The 19,600-nt window shown below is 40.9% G+C and overlaps 3 protein-coding genes and 1 long non-coding RNA gene across 4 annotated transcripts; 2 read left to right on the forward strand and 2 right to left on the reverse strand.

The window, feature by feature from the left end:
- On the forward strand, positions 1–4,366 carry dennd10 (DENN domain containing 10). The gene is made up of 10 exons (XM_057046965.1): positions 1–58; positions 265–319; positions 1,034–1,230; positions 1,328–1,407; positions 1,488–1,636; positions 1,850–1,961; positions 2,064–2,164; positions 2,260–2,367; positions 2,452–2,546; positions 2,630–4,366. Exons 1-10 carry the CDS (start codon positions 50–52, stop codon positions 2,795–2,797), a joined length of 1,074 nt encoding a protein of 357 aa, XP_056902945.1. The 5' UTR covers positions 1–49; the 3' UTR covers positions 2,798–4,366.
- A 524-nt stretch (positions 4,367–4,890) lies between these two features.
- On the reverse strand, positions 4,891–5,254 carry LOC130533508 (uncharacterized). Its single transcript, XR_008952600.1, has 2 exons — positions 5,117–5,254; positions 4,891–5,030 (listed from the first exon to the last, which is right to left on the reverse strand). It is a non-coding gene; the product is annotated as an uncharacterized LOC130533508 (long non-coding RNA).
- Positions 5,255–6,203: 949 nt separating this feature from the next.
- prdx3 (peroxiredoxin 3) lies at positions 6,204–9,320 on the forward strand. The gene is made up of 7 exons (XM_057046967.1): positions 6,204–6,486; positions 7,486–7,597; positions 7,876–8,017; positions 8,212–8,347; positions 8,448–8,551; positions 8,720–8,885; positions 9,012–9,320. Exons 1-7 carry the CDS (start codon positions 6,451–6,453, stop codon positions 9,060–9,062), a joined length of 747 nt encoding a protein of 248 aa, XP_056902947.1. The 5' UTR covers positions 6,204–6,450; the 3' UTR covers positions 9,063–9,320.
- Positions 9,295–19,416, reverse strand: tm9sf3 (transmembrane 9 superfamily member 3). Its single transcript, XM_057046964.1, has 15 exons — positions 19,179–19,416; positions 18,155–18,350; positions 17,892–18,014; positions 15,651–15,811; positions 15,461–15,538; positions 15,108–15,239; positions 14,822–14,988; positions 14,554–14,648; positions 14,349–14,479; positions 14,130–14,269; positions 13,125–13,193; positions 12,564–12,710; positions 12,394–12,477; positions 11,311–11,387; positions 9,295–10,754 (listed from the first exon to the last, which is right to left on the reverse strand). Exons 1-15 carry the CDS (start codon positions 19,269–19,271, stop codon positions 10,687–10,689), a joined length of 1,761 nt encoding a protein of 586 aa, XP_056902944.1. The 5' UTR covers positions 19,272–19,416; the 3' UTR covers positions 9,295–10,686.
- Between the last annotated feature and the right edge of the window lie 184 nt (positions 19,417–19,600).

Genomic DNA, 19,600 nt, shown 5'->3' on the forward strand with positions numbered 1-19,600 from the left:
CGTGTCTCCGCCCATTGACACAAGCCTCCTGTTCCGGAAGTAGGAAGCGATGCATGAGGTAGACTTTGTTGACAGCAGAAATAATATTTTGGCTACTGACCACTTTCATTTAATTAATTTTTCCATTAAAATCAGTCTAGCATCAAATACTGGCGTTTGGGCACAGCAGGAGCCCACGGGGAGCTTCACTGACACATTAATGTCCGCAGGGGAAGATGGTCACTGGTTTCTCCTCTGTTAACTTATTCTTCTGAACTCTTTCAGGTATGGAATATGGCAGCAACAGAAACGCAGCTGATGTCAAGTGTCGCATTAATCGGTAAGTACAGGTTCTCTTGTCTCTGTTCTTTACAATATGTTGCTTTTTTAATTGACAAATTGCGACCCCTAACCACAGTCACGTGATATTGTTGTGACTCACGTGATGTTATTGTGACACAAGTGAACACGCGTTTAGTTAGCAGCTTTTTACCGGACTTCAACGCTTTCTCAACTTCAACGAGCATTAAACTCAATTTGACCCAATTTTAAAGGTTTTCTTCCACATATTTGCCTGAAAATCACATAAATGTTTCCATACTGTACTCTGCTAGTAAATATAAATATGACTATTTTGGTTAAATCATGTATGTTTTACTAAAATTTATATTAATATATGTGCGGTCTTCCTGAGTCACACACACACATGCACACACCCAGCTGCAAAGCTAAAGGTGTGTAAACCAGATTTGATGGCAACTATCACTATTCATGTCATTTTTCTGTTTTTTTGTAATTTAGCTCAATCTTACTATACATTACAAAAATAAATGTAAATATATCTTAATAACTGAAAGCAGTTTCATTACAAAGGTGAAACAAAAAAGTCAAACGTGCGTATAAAATTGGAAGCCAACATGTGAGTTGATTGGGGTTAAATTCCTAAAATTCTGTGTTGTTCTAAATTTATGATAATACTTTATTCTATATTTACAGGACAACTCTTTGTTGCCTTTATTTATGTATTTCTGATAATTCCTTATTCCGTGTACAGAGAAAGATATGAATGGAGACACCCTCTGGGTATGGTGCTATCCTTCTGTGGGCTCAGACTTCAGACAAGTTCTGCTCAGCAAGTGCTGTTTAACGCAAGACAGCCGGGATTTCCACACATTTGTGTTTGGTCAGTACTGTCGCACATGGTTCTACATCACCACGGTAGAAGTGCAAGAACCTACTGCGCTCTCTAAGGTAAGGAATGTTCAGTGCTCCTGTTTGAAGGAAAGATCAGCATTTTGTTGTGTTTTAATGTGCACAAACTTTCTTTTCTGATTTTTCTTTACACTAGGTTACTCATTTTTCAGTAGTTATCACAGCAAAAGATTTCAATCCTGAGAAGTATGCTGCTCTTAACAGAGTACTTGGCAGGTCTGTGTCCATCCCATGTGCGCAGATTAATTACTAGATCGTTTCCTTATGTGAACAGTGTTTTTCCACTTCTTCTCCAGGATGTACATTAAACATGGTAGTCCAGTAAAAATGATGGAGGCTTATGTCAGTGTGCTCACCAAAGGACTTTGTCAGAGCGATGAAAATGGCTCATTTCTTATTAAGGACTACGATATCCGCAAAGCCTACTTGGCTGGTTCAATTAAAGGTGAGACCCCACAGCTGATGAGGTGACTGGTTTTGGCAATTTGTATTTCACTTAAAGGGACTTTTTAGTTTTATGCAACAGTTGCCTCACGTAGTGATTTTGTAATGAGATTAGTGGTGAAAAGGTGATATTTATCATTGTTGACCACTGAAAGTGATGAAGTGAAGCTGAGTGAATTAGCTATTTACTTCCACGTTTCTTTACTTCCCTCAGATGTGGTGTCACAGTTTGGTATGGAGACCATCATTCTTTATACTGCGCTTATGCTGAAGAAGAGGATCGTCGTCCACCACCCTCGGGTTGAGGCATTGTTGGAATTTACAAGGTTTGTTATCAAAATTGAAATAGGTTATTTTTTCCCTTGTGAATCGGTATGGTAACACAAATTACTGCTGTTGTGGGTAACTCTTTAACTGTTACCTCACAGAGTTCTACCCACCCTGACATGGCACCGGAAAGACTGGTCCATTGTGCACCCATATGTGCACCTGACTGATACAGAGATAGAAGTTCTGAAGAAATGCCCCGGTGAGGCTGCCTGATCCCTTATTTACTTTCAGGGGATTACTTGCCATCTGAGTGGGGAAATTATTTACACACCAGTGTGTTGGTGTTACCCACAGGTTATGTAGCAGGTTTTGTGGACCCCGAAGTGAGCAACAGACCTGACTTATTTGATGTCTATGTCAACCTGCCAGAGAGAGTCATCCAAGTAACCCAGAATGCCAAAGGTACAGTCTCTGTCTATCTGGCTGGGTGGCTGCCTTTTTCTCAAATCAATCATTTTTATGCTACTGCTTCATGTACCATCATAGAGGCAATGGCCATGGGCAAATTACACAAAGACATCGGACACCTTATCATGCAGTCAGCAGAGGATCCTGAGAGGTCAGAGAGTCAGGTTATTATGGTAAGAGATCCCAAATGTGCCTGCATTCACATGTAAATGAGGCAGATGTGGGTCTAACATGACAACGTGCTTTCGATCCACAGGATATTTCTGTCAAGACAAAAGAGATCCTCACTAACTTGGTGGGTCTGGCTGACGAGTGTGAAGACTCCAAGATCACACTGGAGGGTTTAAAGCGGCACCATTTCCCTCCGGTAACAGAGAACTTCCTTTTTCATTTGGCAGCAGCAGAGCAGCTCCTACGTATATGATGTTTTCAGTGTTTGTGCTCTGAAAAGGTTGGCAGGATGGACTATGGCTGAGCTCTGGTTGAGCTCTTATGCTGTAGATGTGGGGGATAATTGTTGCTTCCTGAAAAGCTCCTGCTCTCCTTACACCAATAATACACCGGATGCCTGCGCTCCTAAAGATGGCAGAGCGTTTTCCTTTCAGTCTGTGTGTGTATGCTGGTTCTGCTCCGTTCTGACCCCGTCACAGCCCGACCCTTCTATTTTTTTTGAGATGGTGCACAACACAGCAGTCCAGTAATGGGCAGTGCAGGAAGTTGGCTGCTCTTCATGAAACATCGGATACATTTTCAAAATATATTTGTATGGAAAGAATAATCCTATCACACAATAATCAGTCAGTTTGGCATTTGAGTAACAATAGTGGAATTACCCATTAGAGAGTCACCAAAATCCAAACCAAAGAGGGTATGCTTGGAACAAATTGAACAAGATTTGTCTTCTTTTGTGGCTCATAATGTGAATTTCTATTATGGTGGAGCACACACATGTTTTGGTGGAGGACAGCGTGCACACGTAGCGAAACCGTTCTGCATCCGGTGTATTATCAAGGTAGCTGTTGCCATCCATGTGCACAAGACTGTTTCTCAGCATTTTGCAATCCCAGCAATCAGTTTTCATCTACTGTTGCATCAATACGACAGCACATTTCATATACCGTAAAATGAACTGTTTTGAGCAGTAAACTCAAAGCAACTTGATTTTTATGTAAAACCATGAAACACTCAGAAAATTGGTGCGCTTTGACCAGTTGACACGTAGTTTTTTTCAGTTTAATTTTGACTAAAAATGACTCAGTGTACAAGGTAAATTATTCTTTTGTCACAATTTGCACAATCATTAATACCAGATTCCCTCAATGGATCACTAAATACTGATCCGCTGCTGAAAATAGCCCAAATACACAAATATCACTAGATTAACATAAATATATGATCAAATATTTTTGATACAACTTTTCCTGAAAAGAATTTGATAAATTGTAAGACAGATGGAGACAGATGAGCCGACACTACTGCTGGAGCATCAACTGATGTTCTGAAGAAGTTAGCTTCCACGCTGTAATACAAGCAAAATCCAAAATACTATTCCATCCACTGATGACTTGATAGAAACATTGCACATGTGATTTTACCCTGGTGTAGTGATCCCACTCTTTGTAATTTACTAATGATTTAATTGTTGAACCGGTCAGTTTGTTTGATAGAACTTGCTGGGTAGACAAGAACTGTTTTTGCAGCTGATATTGGTCGCTGCTTTCATGTCTGCATTCATTTGAATACCATTATGTGTCTTAATGTACTTTTTTAAAACAACAAACTCATATTGCTGTTTTCTTTTGCCTCATATATAAGACAGAAATATTCACGTACCTTTGAAAACTCAGTGTATTTCCATGAATTAATGTCATATTTAATAAAAATTACATACTAATATGCTAAGTGACTGTTTATCATATTAAATAAATGATTTTAGATCTGATGCTTGCGTTCATGACAATTATAGTTCAAATAAATTTAAGTTTCAACAGAACTGATCTCAAGAGTGGAACAATTGCCCATCTTTCAAGTCATTCTGCAGCTCCTCCTGTACATTTTCCTTCTTTATATGTAAAACAGGGAGAGGAATATTTCAGATTTTTAACAGAACTTGTGCTGACTCAGCAGAAATGTCTTGGACCTTCTGATGAATTTGTCTGTATTCCTTATGACAGAGCTACTAAATTACAAGACAACTGACTTTGGGAACTCGGACCTACATCACTTTCTGTTATAAGATATGTTTTTGGAGGATATTTTAAAGGTTTAGTGAATATCAATAGAAATTGGTGCCCAGTCTCATTCCCAACGATCTTGGACCACCAAACCTCCTTTCAGTTGACAGGTGGGCCACTGCCAGTAACCCTGAAGTGTTCAGTTCCTTCTGAGCTGCAATAGACACGTTATTTTGTGCTCATTGTGCGAGTGTTGCCGTGCAGAAACATAAATGTGACACTTATGGGATGCAGGGGAATAATCAGGAGAGTGTTCTTCTTTCCTATGTAAAGCAAACACATGTTGGAGTCCAGACAGTGCTTTTAATTGTTTTGGGAAAGCAGTTAAAAAAAACATATTTTAAAATTGTGGACCCTGGTAACAACAAGACCATTAGAAGATAAACAGCAGTGTCACCAGGGACGGAACCGTCTCCCTCAAAGCTGGAGGAAAAGATAAAAAAGAAGTCAGTACTCTCCGACACAAGGATTCACTTTATGTTTTTGCTCTTAAAAAAGATAAATTTTACCTTTTCTCCTGCAGCTTTCGAGAGGCCAACTGGATTCCTTCTTTCTTCCCTGCTCCTGATGCATTGAAAAAAGACAAAGCAGATGTGGACAGTAACAAGTTTTAATAGTCCCAATTTTATTTCTCATTAATCTTGACAGATTCAAGCAAACGGGAAAATCAACTTTTCAAAAAAGTCTGTATCGGAACGCTACTCCCACAAAGACAGTTAATAAAAAAATTAAGGAAGGGCCTGAAAACAAGTTAACTGTCATGCTTTTTATTTTCTTTTAATTGAGCTGCTGTCTTGCCATACACAGCCCTGCAAATGACTTGTTCAACAACTAGCAATAAGTGTTTTAACGGCTGAGAAATCAAATGTTTTATGGCAGACTTGGGAAATAATCAAATAAATAGGTGAAATGTCAGCTTATGACATAAAGCATGTCTGCTCTGGTGAAGAATTTCTCTTTGCAAAGTTGAACCAAGTTTTAGAAGTGAAGCATTAACTGTAAGAGTGGATTATACATTGGCAGAAATGCTGGAGAGGAAATGGCACCACAAGGGTATCACAATTATGTTCAAATAATGCTAACACACATGATAATAATATGTGAAATACAAGATATTCAATTTTTGTAATGTTACTGATTGCTTATTTATATTATTGGAATGAAACTAATTATAAAAAAGTTGTTTTATTCACAAGTTTAACTAAAAATTGGCAAGTAATACAACGTCCTGCCGCATGCGTTAAAGCTTGAACGAAACACTGGCAGATGCCGAAACCGGAACGCAATTTGTTTCTAGGACACTTCGGCGCATACACCTGTAAAGTTGAGTTGTATGTATTTACTGTTTACTTGTATATACGTGTGTGAATCCCTAAATAATAATTTAATGAAATTCTACCAACAACTACTTCCGGTTAAACCACGCGTTTAAATGTGGGCGGGTTTGGCATGGTGCATTTACAGCAGTCGAAAATTTTTACACTTGTTAATTTTTCACTTACCTTAGAAGTGTATGTCTGGTCACTATCTAAAACAAACCACAGTTTTGTTTTGTCTACAATATGGACAAAGTTCAGCATAATTCTGATTAATCCTTTTCTAAAGATTCATGTGCATCAATTTTATTCAAGTTGCATCTAGCCTCAATTTAATTTTAATATCTTAACATAGAATAACAATCCATCAAAACGTGTTCCTGGTGATTTATTCGTCGTTAAAGCACAAAATAACGAATAATAAACATTTAACGCTTCCTTTCCTGTTTTAATAGACAGTGACTGTATGTGTTTAAAAAGAAAAGACATAAATGCCGGCCGTGAAGCGGCACTTCTGACAATCCAAAATGGCAGCCACCATAGGCAGACTGCTCAGGACCTCTGTAAGTTCACGCTTCTCACATCCATTTAGTCACCGTATATACTGGTAAAAAAAGTGTTGCACCGCAGGTTTATCTTTTGTCATGGATGCGTATTTGTCTTAGCGTTGAATTTATGTGGTGTCTACTATAGCTTTCCATCGCTGCCCTACGTCTTGTCCTGCGTCGCACTTGCGGTTTATTTATTTAGATAGATCATGTAAACCACATTATTTGGACTTTAAAAAAAACTGTTTTCGCTTTTGAAATTAAAGTGACCTTTATTTCATTCTATTTGAATTAAGTAGTCGTCGGAAATTCAGATAAAATCTAGAGATCAGGCGCTCAACTTTGCTAGGAGTCGCTATTCTGGGCTGTCAGGTCACAATTCTGCAAGAGATCAGGTCAGTAGACTGTTGCGTCATCTTGTGAACGTGCACGGCACGGCCCTGCTCCTGTGTCAAGGTTTTTCCTTGATCAGATTAAACTGGACGAGTCAGGACAGGATTTAAAAGGCTTCATATTATCTACAGCGATCAAGGTTTACCCGCGCGAGCTGTTCAACAGTATCTGCACTGGTTATTGTGATCATATCTTCCAAATTAACATGATAAAAGCAGTTGATTAAAGTTGGCGACAGTGTAAACCTTTGCAAAATGTTGCAAACATAAAAGAGCGACCATTGCAATTATATATTTCCATTCCTTGAATAATAAAGCCACGTGTACCATGATCGTTTGCATCATCACTATTTATCATACAGTTGCGAAAATAAAACTACGGTACTATAATAAACGGCTATAATAAATGAATGGATTAATTCACTTTCTCTGAAAATGAAGCTGATTGCAGTGTTTACATTTCTGTAGACTGGCTATTGATTTATTTATTTTTTAAAGCTGCATTAATGAATGTTAATCCTCCGGTTGTGGTTGTACACACTTGTGTTATCAAGCCACTGACAGGACAGCGGATTATTTAAATTGGGCAGTGGAGTAAGTGTGTTGTAATATTATGTTTTAGGCTCTGGTTGCAGCAGGAGGGCTGAAAGTCACACCAGCCTGTCAACGTGTAGCGTCGGCAACTGCAAGAGCCCTCACTGGTCCTGCATTGCAGAGAGCATGTTTCTCCACCAGTGAGTGTAAAATGGCCATTCTTGTGTGTTCTAATGCTGTTTTCCATGTTAAACCTGTGCAGTAACATCACATAGTTTCCCCCTCATTATAAGGTAATTTACAGTATGTCAGCATGTATATGCAATGTTAATTAATGTGTTTAGAATTTAGGATTTAATGTTATTCATACATTAAATAACTCATCATCAGACATGCTAACGTGGTTTTGCATTTGTGACGTCTTTACTTGGCTTAGTAGAGAAGTCGGAGTAAATGAATGCTGTATTTTCTGTGTCAGACACTTCCAGATGGGCCCCTGCTGTAACCCAGCCTGCTCCTGCATTCAAGGGCACAGCTGTCCACAATGGGGAGTTCAAGGAGATGAGCCTTGCTGACTTCAAGGGCAAATATCTGGTCCTATTCTTCTACCCACTGGATTTGTGAGTGTGTCACTGTTTTATTTATGCATATAAAAGATGAGAGTTTGTGCAGGAATACAAAAAAAATCCCAAACCCTGTGAACATTGGGACAATCATGTGTTGTTAGGTTACAGATTTTCCTTTTTGGCTATGAAACTCTGTTTCAAGGTTCTTTACAGATGTAAACGTGACTCGTGGTGCTGTTTTATTGCAGCACCTTTGTGTGTCCCACAGAGATAATCGCGTTCAGTGATAAGGCCAATGAATTCCATGATGTCAACTGTGAGGTGGTGGGTGTGTCTGTGGACTCTCACTTCACACACCTGGCGTGGATCAACACACCACGGAAGGTATAGTCCCCCCCCCCCCCCAATGGTCCGCTGTTGCATCGTGGGTCTGATAATTAACCAAAGTAACTGAAGGCCCCATGATGTCCTTGTGTTCTATCAGACTGGAGGTTTGGGCCACATTCACATCCCCCTGCTGTCAGACCTGACTAAGCAGATCTCTAGAGACTACGGCGTGCTGCTGGAGGGTCCAGGCATCGCCCTCAGGTAGGTTCATGTCTACACATTCCTGCAGTGTCTTTTATTGCACTCCAAATTTTTAAAGTTAGAGTATTGATTTGCCCAGTGGGTAGGAGCAGGATTCCTCCTCGTTAGTTTGACATGAATCTTTCTATTTTCTCAACAATGTTGCCTAATATCTAACTTTTCCTCCAGGGGACTGTTTGTTATCGACCCCAGCGGCGTGGTGAAACACATGAGCATCAACGACCTGCCCGTGGGCCGGTCCGTAGAGGAGACCCTTCGCTTGGTGAAGGCATTCCAGTTCGTGGAAACCCACGGCGAGGTGTGTCCGGCTAGCTGGACTCCGGAGTCCCCGACGGTCAGTTTCTACAGGTCTAATTGCTGAGATGCTGTTGGAATGGTCATCAGTGGCACTTGAGCATGTGTTCTTTATGTCAGGGTCACTGGAAACTAGTTTTGAATTTTTTCCCTGTTTTGCTTTCAGATTAAACCAACTCCAGAAGGATCAAAAGAGTACTTTGGAAAGGTCAACTGAATATTGGCATCGCAACTGTAGTATTTAAAACAGAATGATACTCATCCAAAACTCATTTGATATTCAGTGTCTAAGTTGAGTGTACAAACAAAACCCAAATAAATCAGTTCTTTAGAAATTACAGCGTAACTACTGATTCATGGCGCTGCGCCATCACATTCTGATGTCCTTTGTAGCTTCTTTTCTGGGTTTGCTTAAAAATACCATCCGAGTCACGACCATGCATCATAACCCCTGTACATAAACATGTTTAATTACTGTCTGTTTTGTTTTTTTTACAGCAAGTTAATATGCAGATCCAAAACATCTGATTAGACACTTTTACACAACATAAGGTGTCAAAACCAAATTCTGGGAATGGGGTGCATTGCCACTTCTCATACAGGTAGGGTACATACTGTATTTACATAAAATGGAGAAAAGGGCTTCAAAAATACACCACTGTGTGGTGATGAAAACATCTACAGGTGAACATGTCAACTTTTATACAGTATGTTGGCAGAAACAAAGCGACTGCCTCCTGACATTCACAGGTGTTTCAGGTTGGGCTTTAGAACGAGATGGAGATGGCTTAATGGAAAACCTTAATGGAAACTTTTTTTTTTTTTTAAAGCTTGAAATAATATCTGAACTGATAAATGTCTACAAGCAAACTTAGTGCACACTGAATTGTTCCAAGAATGAAGAATAGAACCCAACTGCCCTGGCTGACTGGATGAGATGGTTGGAAAACTCATGCAACTTCAGGCAGGCTATAAGTGCCACCAGCCCCACCCCAAGCAAACAAAGACAAAAATATTGTTTTCCACTCAATTCATAAAAAAAGAAACACCCTGTAGTAAATCTGTACAATGAAAATACATTTTGGGATCTACATCTAAAGGTACATTAAGGTTATATACACTCCCATCCATATATTATCTTTACAAGTAGTCTTCATTCAAACCCAAACATTAAGAAAGCCCCAGTGAAATGGGGGAAATGAGATCACATCAAACATGTTTATACTGTACCTCAACCCTCAGGACTAAAATCTCAACTGGATGGACTGCTACTATAACAGGGAATTAATCATTGTTTTTAAACTGGGGAATGATTCTGGATTGACATTTTTATGTTTTTTTTCCCGCAGTGATGTAAATCAAAAATACAAACTGTCATAATGATGTTTGGACTAACTTTAAGGATACAAAATAGAAATCAAGTCAGAACACTAGCAGATCCCCGACTCTCTACATTCCGACACAATAGAACAAAGGCTTTCAAAACACTTTGGCCTCTTCACTGAAGAGAGCTACACAGTTCCTTCAAAAACATTTATGTTCTCTGGTCTCTGGTGGGACTGGGTTACAAAAGAGAAGCCATGTCAGCCTTAAACTTTAGTCTGAATACAATTGATAAAAATCAAATCCTTTTCTTCGTCTCTCTTGCAGATGCAATCTTGTTTTGAGGTGTGGCGGTGAAATTCATTAAGGAAAAGGAAACTTAAACCACCTACATTGTACAAAGCCAGACTCTCATGATCTCTTTGCAAGAAAGAAAAGTAATGAACGACTTGTGCCTGGCGTCTTTCGGGTTACATGTAGGAAAATCTTTTAATATCCCTGTGTTGCTGCTTCGCTTCTTAGTCAATTTTCACATTTGTGTAGATCTTCCTCACAAAGGCACTTGTTCCCATGTATCCAACAGCACCTGCAACAAGCACATCTCATTCAGCTGACCTGACACAGGCGAGGACAAGAGGGGCTACACAACAGAACATCATTAGAAAATACACATTAAAACGATCTCAAAGTAGACATTAGATGCTCCATAGGAACCATGTAATGTACAGTGGCAAAATGAAAGAGGTCAGTTCATAAACTTAACCACTACCAAAAATAATTCATGTCCATTTTCAAAAATAACTCACCAAACAAAAGGCAAAAAACAGCATCGCTTTTGTTAGTGTGATCACGTTACCGCTTCATCATCACTTTGAATCAGGCTCTGCCAGTTGAACTGGTCAGTTTAAGTGGCAGAGCCCAATTTAAATCCACAAGCTGTTAAACAAGTTACCTGACAACTATCAACTGTAAAATCCAAACTCCAGTAGTTCAGAGCATTCAGCATATTTAAAAATACTTGGGAACACTTAACACTGTAATTAGGCATCTATACATGAATATAGCACTCAAGAGCTCTGATAGATGCAAAAGCTAAATTCCTTTTGAGTTTATTACACTGTGGAACATGACTGAAGACTCACCACACATAATTCCTAAAGCAGTGCTGAACACAGCCATGTAACCAAAGTAGAAGGATGTCTGGAACAGCCCGTACATCCTGGAAGGAAACAAAGAAAGAAAAATGACTGGGTTTTGCCAAAACTATTTGGAAATGCTTTCAAGCCTCAGGTGTGAATATGACTTGTATATACTGTAGGTTACCGTATTTTCACGACTATAAGGCGCACCTAAAACACTGAGATTTTCTCAAAAATCGATGGTGCGCCTTATAATATGGTGCGCCTTGTGTGTGGACTGAGTTCCAAAATCTGCTGTGCGCCTTTGGTGGGTGCACTACGGTAAACGGTCCGCCCATCGATTAGCGGCACACCTATGCGTAAGGACCTCCTAAAATGGCGCCGGTCAAGCGACACGCGTATGAGGCTTACTTTAAACTGCAGACCATCGAATATATGGCTGAAAATGGCAATCGAGCAGCTGCAAGACATTTTAATGGAAATGAGTCCATGTTTAGAAAGTGGAGAAAACAAGAAAGTGAACGAAAGTGAGGAAGACGAAGCTGAGTTTCCGCGGGAACAAAGCAAGGTGGCCCGAGCTGGAAGACCAAGCGGGACAGTTGTTTGTGGAACAGCGAACAACTGGAAGGGGCGGCTCTACTGTCACCATCCGACAAAAGGCCAAAGCGATTGCTGAAGAAATGGATGTTTTCGCTTTATGAGGAGGCGGCATCTCTCCATACGTGCAAGGACAACTGTTGCGCAGCGGCTGCATCATCTATGAGGCAGCGGCAGGCAAGTTATGCCACCATATGCGGGTGGATTATAGACGCATTGGCTATGATACCGTCTTCATGTATTGTAAGAGCTTTCACAAAAGTCGGCATCAACTCTGAAGTGGAACCGGTCGGTGAGTCTGATTCAGATGATGAAGAAGAGGAATTCGGGATGTTGGACATTGAAATAGCGCAGCTGTTTAATTCAGATACAGAAGATGAAAACTTTGATGGTTTTGTGGTGTCATTTTTTACTGTATGTTTTAGCATGCGCCTAAAAATACGGTGCCTTGTGGTCGTGAAAATACGGTAGATAAAACCTGGAACTTACTTAGTTTTGAAGAAGTAGTAGTAAAACGAGTACATGTAAACGTAAACAGCCGTGGATGCAGCAGAGAGGAAACTTGTCCATTGCCTGGAAAAGACGGGATCAATGTCAATCGGACCTTGGACAGATGATTAAGAGGTGCTGAATCAATGAGGCTCCACAGCTACACTCACCATCTGTAGTCCTCAGCATTGAGCAGGAAGTATGTGCAAACGATGGTGACGCAAACCGTCACGATGCAGAGGATGACCAGAACCAGCATCATAAAACCGTACACATAGTAAATTTTGTAGGCCCAAAAGGAGGTGAAGATAAAGTACCTGAAACGCAAAAGCCAACATGAAGTCACCTGCTGCCAACGTCCCCAAACTACACCTGTGTTAAGGTGCGTTGGCATCAAATGCAAGTGGGAACTTGCATGCACAAAATATGAGAACCCAGAATTTGTTTTATAGGAATGAGAAGACAAACAATAGATGATGCAGCTCTTTTAGTAAAATATGAATATAAATGACAACTTCTTAAAAATGCACAACTCTGTCTAAGTGGAACAGGCATCAATAGGATGTGTGCCAGGGAACTTTGTACAGCTACAGCGGTGAATTTTGCATCCATCCCACAATTCACGTCTGAATTCACGTCTTGTGCATTTGCACTGACTTTGTATGTAAACTGGTCGCACAATTAGCGTCACTCGCTTTTGGTGTAAACGGACCTTTGGAGCAAAGACTTACATTTCAATGAAAATAGACCCAAAAGGAAGGATTCCTCCCAGACAAACGATGACTGCTGGCTCCATGAACCTGTGATAACACAAAAGACAACATAAACAAGCCACATCAAAAGGTCATCTGAGTTTATCCTTTTGGAGCAAGAAGTGCCAATAACTGAAGGACTAGAAGGAAATCTGAAGTTTCTTGAAGCAACGCATTACTGAGAATGTTACTGCACCTGTTTACCACTCTTTTCATACTCCTTTTAAGAGTTTGTACAGGCATCATTTCATAGAAGGGTTCTCTCCAGGTACTCTACTCTGAATTGGTGCCTGTCTGTGTATATTAGCCAACAAAGTCTCCCGCCCAAAGGCATCCAGGATAACTCCAGACATGGATCAACACCAGCCTTTATCCAACCAGAGGGAAGGATGGACGGTTGGATCATTTCTCATCTACTTCATACTTCAATGATCCAACCATTTCTCATCTACTTCAATATTGATAACTAACACCTAAAGAAGGGACACCTACAGTAAAGGCTGTAGTAATTTGACTTTACAACAACAGGTGATTTTCTGTCAATTCAAACCTGATTTTCCAACACACTACTAAAAGGTTGGACCCACTTTTGCCATCAGAATTGCATCAATTCCTTTATGCAGCTCTTGAAACAGTTCCTCAAAGATTTTGACAGATCTGTCATGTGGGCAGGTTCTGAAACACTGAGACCACCCCTTTTGGCACCAACAACCACGACATCTTCAAAGCCACTTAAATCCCCTTTCTTCCTTTCTGGTGCTGGGTTGAACTTCGGTAAGTTATCTTGACCACATCTACGTGCCTGAATGCATTGAGTTGCAGCCATGTGATTGGCTGATTAGCCATTTGTGTTAAGCAATTGAACAGGTGGACCTAATAAAGTGGCCGGTGTGTGTAGGCACATTATAGTCAGTCAAAGTGGATGTTGTCTTGCTCAATATTAGCAATTTATTCAGCAGTTAAGTACTCAGGGCAAACACCCACCATTTCTTCTCCGGGATTGGCCGTGGCACTGCATTCACTCGGCAGGGAAAGTTCGGCTGGCCAGACAGATTCCTCCCCAGAATTGTTCCCACCAAGTTCAGTGGCAGAATAACAAAGAAGCAGATGCAGCAGACAGCGACCTGCGAAAAGCATAAACACCAGTGGAGCTCGCCATCTACATCAGTTTCATTTCAGCTGACAGTCTGTGTCAAATCTAACCATGGTGCCGAATGGGATGGCTCTTGAGGCGTGGTAATAGATCGCAATGAAGTTGATAAAGAAAGCAGTCCCACAGACCATGGCTGGGATCAAAAAGGCCCCAATGAACATTTGCTTAATCCATCTTCTGCCTGTTGGTCAGAAAACACACGGTTAACAATCAGCTTTGGATTCAGAGAGGAAAATAGGATAAATTTATAATTACCTCCTTGTTTTGCATACAAGCTTCCACCAAAGTAGCCATTTACAGGAGAGGTGGCAGCATACACAAATATAGCTGTGCTCAGCATGGATCCTCTCCTGCAAAGACAAATGAGGTGAGGGAGCCCTGAGCAGACAGCGTAAGAGCCTTCCTGCAGCAATTTTAGATTAAAAGCCCCAAAAACAGCCGTTTACTCTATAATAGTGGTTGATTCATTTTGAACCTAAACCTCTAAAAACCATCAACAGGCAGCTTTTCAAGCAGCACTTACTCTGTGTACAAATCTTCGACCATTGCAACAATGATGACGATAAGCGAAACAGAGAAGATCTGACAGCCAGAGCCGATCAGTGAGGAAAACATCAGTGGATGGCTTGATGGCCGAAACACATCGCCGTGTACCTGCTTCCACCCGTATTCATCTCCCAGGTCTCTGTCCTGTTCCAACACACAAAGGATCAATGTCAGATGCCATTTTAGACCTCCTGCACATGGTTCATTACAGTTCAAATCCCAAAAAGTCCTTCAAAGCAAACATTCAGTGAGAAAATTCTTACCATGTCATCCATTTCCTCCTCTTTACTGTATCTGGCGTAATCCTTTCTCAGTGTTCTCATTAGGATCATGGACACCAGCCCCACCAGGAAAATAACCATCATGAATGAGTTGAAGATTGAGAACCAGTGAATCTAAAACCAATGTAAGAAAAACAGCCATTCACATATTTCAAACATTCAAGTCACAAAGTGAATGAAATTTCTGCTCTGAGGGCTCAGCCTGACTACGTAAACCAACTGTGAAGGCAAATAAGGTAAATTACCACTGAGAAACATCACAACTGCGTTAGTGCTGCAAACATAGCAGAGGAAGAAGAGGCAGCTCAAACCTGCAAAGGTGCGATTTAACTCACCCTGTGCTGGAAGAAAGATGGGTCCAGATATTTGTCAAATCTATCCTCAAACTTCACATCCGACTTCTTCCACTTTACCTGCGAAAAGCAAGATATATATGTTAACACATGAATGTGGTGAGCACCACACAGTTACAGGAACTGTTCTGTGTAGAATAAATTGCACAGCGACATATCTGCCTATACTCACAGAATAGGACATGGCAATTTTCGTGTTTGGCACGAGCTTGACTTTTCCTTCACTGGTGAGATTGACATCAACTATTCTGTTACCGTTGAAGCCAATCTCCAGTTTCTTGTACGTCCACAGATAATAATCTTCTTCATTCTCATCAGCCTCACCAACAATGCCTGGAAAATATTTGAAACGTGTTAATGTTAACAAATAACAGGTTCTTACAACAATGGTTAAATAATGGATGGGAGTCAATAAGTGCATTTACATGAACACAAGAAAACCAAATGTCTACCTTAGTTTGATTACGTAAAATTAATGTGGACGCCTGTAAATTGGCCCAGAGAACACTGAATGAAGTCAGACGGCTACCATAGATACCCCTACGCCTAGATCACAAGGTTGTGAGTACATTTATGAGAGCATGTGGACGGGGAGCTGACAAATTTGATGTGCGCTACATCTGGCTGAGCTGGAAGCATCCCTCTGAGCTTGTGCACAGTCTGCCGGGAGCCTAGCGAAACCATGGCAAAGTCTTTTCGGAGCGACGCAGAGACTGCCATGCTGCTGATTCGGAACATACAAACACTGACGCTTCAACTCGTCCATTGCTGTCACCCCACTGGGTCATGGTCTCCTCTCCTCTCCTCCTCATCAAGTAGACTAGTTATGCTGATTCTTGTGTAATTTTTCTGCTTACCCCCCCCCCCCTTCTGTATTCATTTACAGGTATCGCCGCCTTCGGAGCTGTGTGATGACCTCCGGCCACGCTGACCCACTTGGCCGGCGGCTTGCATAAATAGTGTATTTTTGTATGTGTTTCCGTGCCTCTCCTCTCCTCTCCCTCTCTTTGATTTAATCGCTGTGGCTTTAGCTGTGGCTGCTAACTTTTGTCAGTGCTCAACATTGTCAGTATTAAAGTCAACAAATAACATGTGAATAAGTTCCAAACTGAACAAAAAATAAAAAACATCACTTCATCAAATTAACTTTTAGTAGCCCTGCCAACAGCACACAGTAGAGCTCTAATCCCACTCAAATACTTTTTCCACCACTACTGTTGAAGGTTGCTGTGGTTACCAAGCGATTAAACACGATATTAACAGATGCTGAACAGAAACCCTCTCTTGGTAACCTCTCCCAAGTGTGTCATTGTGTAAATTGTAATAATCACTAATTTAGAGAAAAGGATGGTGACAAACTAGAACTAAGTCTACATCTTTTTATTATAATTATGGAACAAATGTGTACAGACTGAACGCCACCCACTACCTGTAACAGCTGACAATAGGATGTTTGAACAACTGTAGGAGTGGCATCATTGTGTAAACTTTTACCACGTATGCAAGTGACAATACGGATCATTCAATGCAGCGAGTCACATAACAGTGCATTTAAAGCAGCATTCTGAGTAATCACCTTTTAAGGAACTCTGGATTTTTTAAGCTAATCAAATGCTACATGTTTTAACAGAGCCAATGTCTTCCAATTGCAGTTTCCTTTGAAAGTCAGCCTGAATGATTTCAATGATGATATATTTGTCCACTTTAGCCCTATGAACCAGCAATGCCAGGATGTTGATTGTGGGTGGGTTCCAAAAAACTGGAGGGGCCAATTAAAATAAGCAGCATTTTTCTGCAGCACTAAAGAGTGCGGCTCAGTGGCCTGTCAGAAAAACTGAGCTTTCCCCAATATGTGTGTGTCTAGGAAAGTGCGGACTTCGGTATGTGTGTGTCTAGGAAAGTGCAGACTTTGGGCTGGCTTGCAGGTCCATCTATCGATGAAAGATCTAGCAGGGGTTGTGATAGTTCTTCGGTGTTTTTGCTAGGCTGTTGTACCCCTCCTCCTCCTATTGAGAGTTTGGCACTGTTGCTTATGACAGCATTTTACATGTTATAGGACTCCTATAACACGTAAAACGCTGTCATAAGCTACCTCTGCCTACTGAAAAGTGTTCACTCAAAGCTTTCCTTGGGCTGCTCATGGGAGGAACTGCAAAAATTGAGAGTAATGTGTCTGAAATAACCAACTATAGGCCTGGGTCAAAATGGTCAAGGCAGTGCCACGGAGGATGTACCTAGTATAGCTGTTCTGATATCAGACAGTCACTTTGATGTAGTACCACAACATGGCTGCAAACCTTTGCAGGCTGGCAAGCTAAGATGTCTATAAATAGCTCAGAAATGCAAAATAATATAAATAACACCAACACATATTAAAACCAAGTAAAATACTTTAAGAGGAAATTCTACTTACCCCAGATAGGCAGGTCATCAATATACATTTGGTACCAGTAGTGATTCTTTATGGCATAGACAAAGGCGTCCCGTTTGGCCTTGTCCAGGTCGATCTCACAGTAGTTTTTCTGCATTACTTCATCTGCAGGGATCATAAATGCAACATTGGTTGGTTGCAGAAGGGGAAAACAAATTATGACCAATTAGAGTCAAAGACAGAAATGTCAGCGCTCTCATCAGTTTATGTATACTTCAGATGAAGGTGATGGGACAGCAGAATACCTTTGAAATTGATTTCTAGGCCGCTAAATTCAAGCTCCACTCCCTGCAGAGCCTCCCCAAGTGTTTCATGGTAATGATTGATGGTCTTCTTTTTGCCCACACAAAAGGGCAGAGAAAAATACTTGTACGTCTCCTGACGGTTGTGGTAAGGCCCCACTGTGTTCATCCATAGAACTATCTCCTCTTTATCGGTGTACTGCAAAAGAAAACAGGGATATTTGCTGGTAATTTCAGGAATGCTGCAACAACTCAGCTCGCTTTACAGGTTTCTAACAACCTGCAGCTCACACAATGTAAAAGCATTTGTTTAATTAGGGAGGAAATGGACGATAAGATGTTTAATAACCAAATTGGACTGTAAAAAGTATCATTGCATTCAAGCCATCTGAAGAATGAAAGGTGAAATGTGGGAAATATACGCTGTCAATGCACATTAAAGCACTAAACGTGGTGAAGTGTTACTTCCGTTTACATCAACTGTATATAGAAAACTCGTCTGTTAAATTGTAATACGCCTTATTAGCCCGTTAAACAATTGTAATTAAGTGGTATGTGAACAGAAATGACTAAGAGGGCCTCATATAAAACCGAGGTTTACTTGAAATTACAGCATTTACTTGAAATATGACGCTACATTTTTTGTCCGCTACCTTAAGGAATTTATTGTTATTATGAATAAATGTAGTTTATTTTCATATAACCTAGGCTAACTTAAGCACAATTCTAGCCGGGCTCGAAAAAGCTTATGAAGACCAACGGGGGATACGTGCAACAAGCTAGCGTTAGCCGTGGGGCTCTAGGCCGATAAATAATGACAGCCAAACTCAATGCAAACTAGTTTATGATCCACAATAACGATAAACAGCAGAAGTCTCTGAACTAGCCACTGTGTCAAGTCTTATTATTCTCATTTCTCGAATGTAGCGAACCGCCAAAGCTACAGTTAGCAGTTTACACACAGCACAAACGTCCATTATTATCAAGGCTTCCTCATTTCAATCGGCCTCTCCGCACGCTATCTTACCGTGTGCTCGTGCTCGTCTGCGTCGACAGGTAAAAAAGCTCCAAGTACAAGAAGGAGGGCCGCTGCTACCACTTTCCACCGGGAAGATGCCATGATTTTCGGGGGAAAAAAGTAAGAAGAAGGACTGGGGACGTTAGCTTGGCACGGCTATCCCACCTTCTTCCTGGTTGTATGACAGAGGGAATTTTCGGGACGCTCTCGTACGCATATGGCGTAAAGCACTTCAAGAATTGCCAACGCACTCGTATCCGATTGGTTTGTCTTGGTCACGTGGTAAAGAGCCTCCAATCAGAGTGGAAAGCGATGCATCAAGCGATGGATAAAGCAACTCTTTCAGAGCATCCGTCTGCAACCTTTCAGCCACGTCATCCGACTGCTGGACCGTCTTCACTCCACACAACAAATCGGTCTTTTCACTCTTA

This window comes from Takifugu flavidus, chromosome 11 (genome assembly GCF_003711565.1).
Source record: "Takifugu flavidus isolate HTHZ2018 chromosome 11, ASM371156v2, whole genome shotgun sequence".
In the NCBI taxonomy this organism is placed as follows: Eukaryota; Metazoa; Chordata; class Actinopteri; order Tetraodontiformes; family Tetraodontidae; genus Takifugu; species Takifugu flavidus.

Coding starts and splice junctions, on each gene's coding strand:
- prdx3 (XM_057046967.1), top strand. CDS start 6,451: ATGGCAGCCACCATAGGCAGACTGCTCAGGACCTCT. Junction 8,348..8,447: donor GGATCAACACACCACGGAAG/GTATAGTCCCCC, acceptor GTGTTCTATCAG/ACTGGAGGTTTGGGCCACAT. Junction 8,886..9,011: donor GGACTCCGGAGTCCCCGACG/GTCAGTTTCTAC, acceptor TTTTGCTTTCAG/ATTAAACCAACTCCAGAAGG.
- dennd10 (XM_057046965.1), top strand. Junction 1,231..1,327: donor AACCTACTGCGCTCTCTAAG/GTAAGGAATGTT, acceptor TCTTTACACTAG/GTTACTCATTTTTCAGTAGT. Junction 1,962..2,063: donor GCATTGTTGGAATTTACAAG/GTTTGTTATCAA, acceptor GTTACCTCACAG/AGTTCTACCCACCCTGACAT.
- tm9sf3 (XM_057046964.1), bottom strand. CDS start 19,271: ATGGCATCTTCCCGGTGGAAAGTGGTAGCAGCGGCCCTCCTTCTTGTA. Junction 14,649..14,821: donor GTCGAAGATTTGTACACAGA/GTAAGTGCTGCT, acceptor TTGTCTTTGCAG/GAGAGGATCCATGCTGAGCA. Junction 11,388..12,393: donor TACTACTTCTTCAAAACTAA/GTAAGTTCCAGG, acceptor GTTTCCTTCCAG/GATGTACGGGCTGTTCCAGA.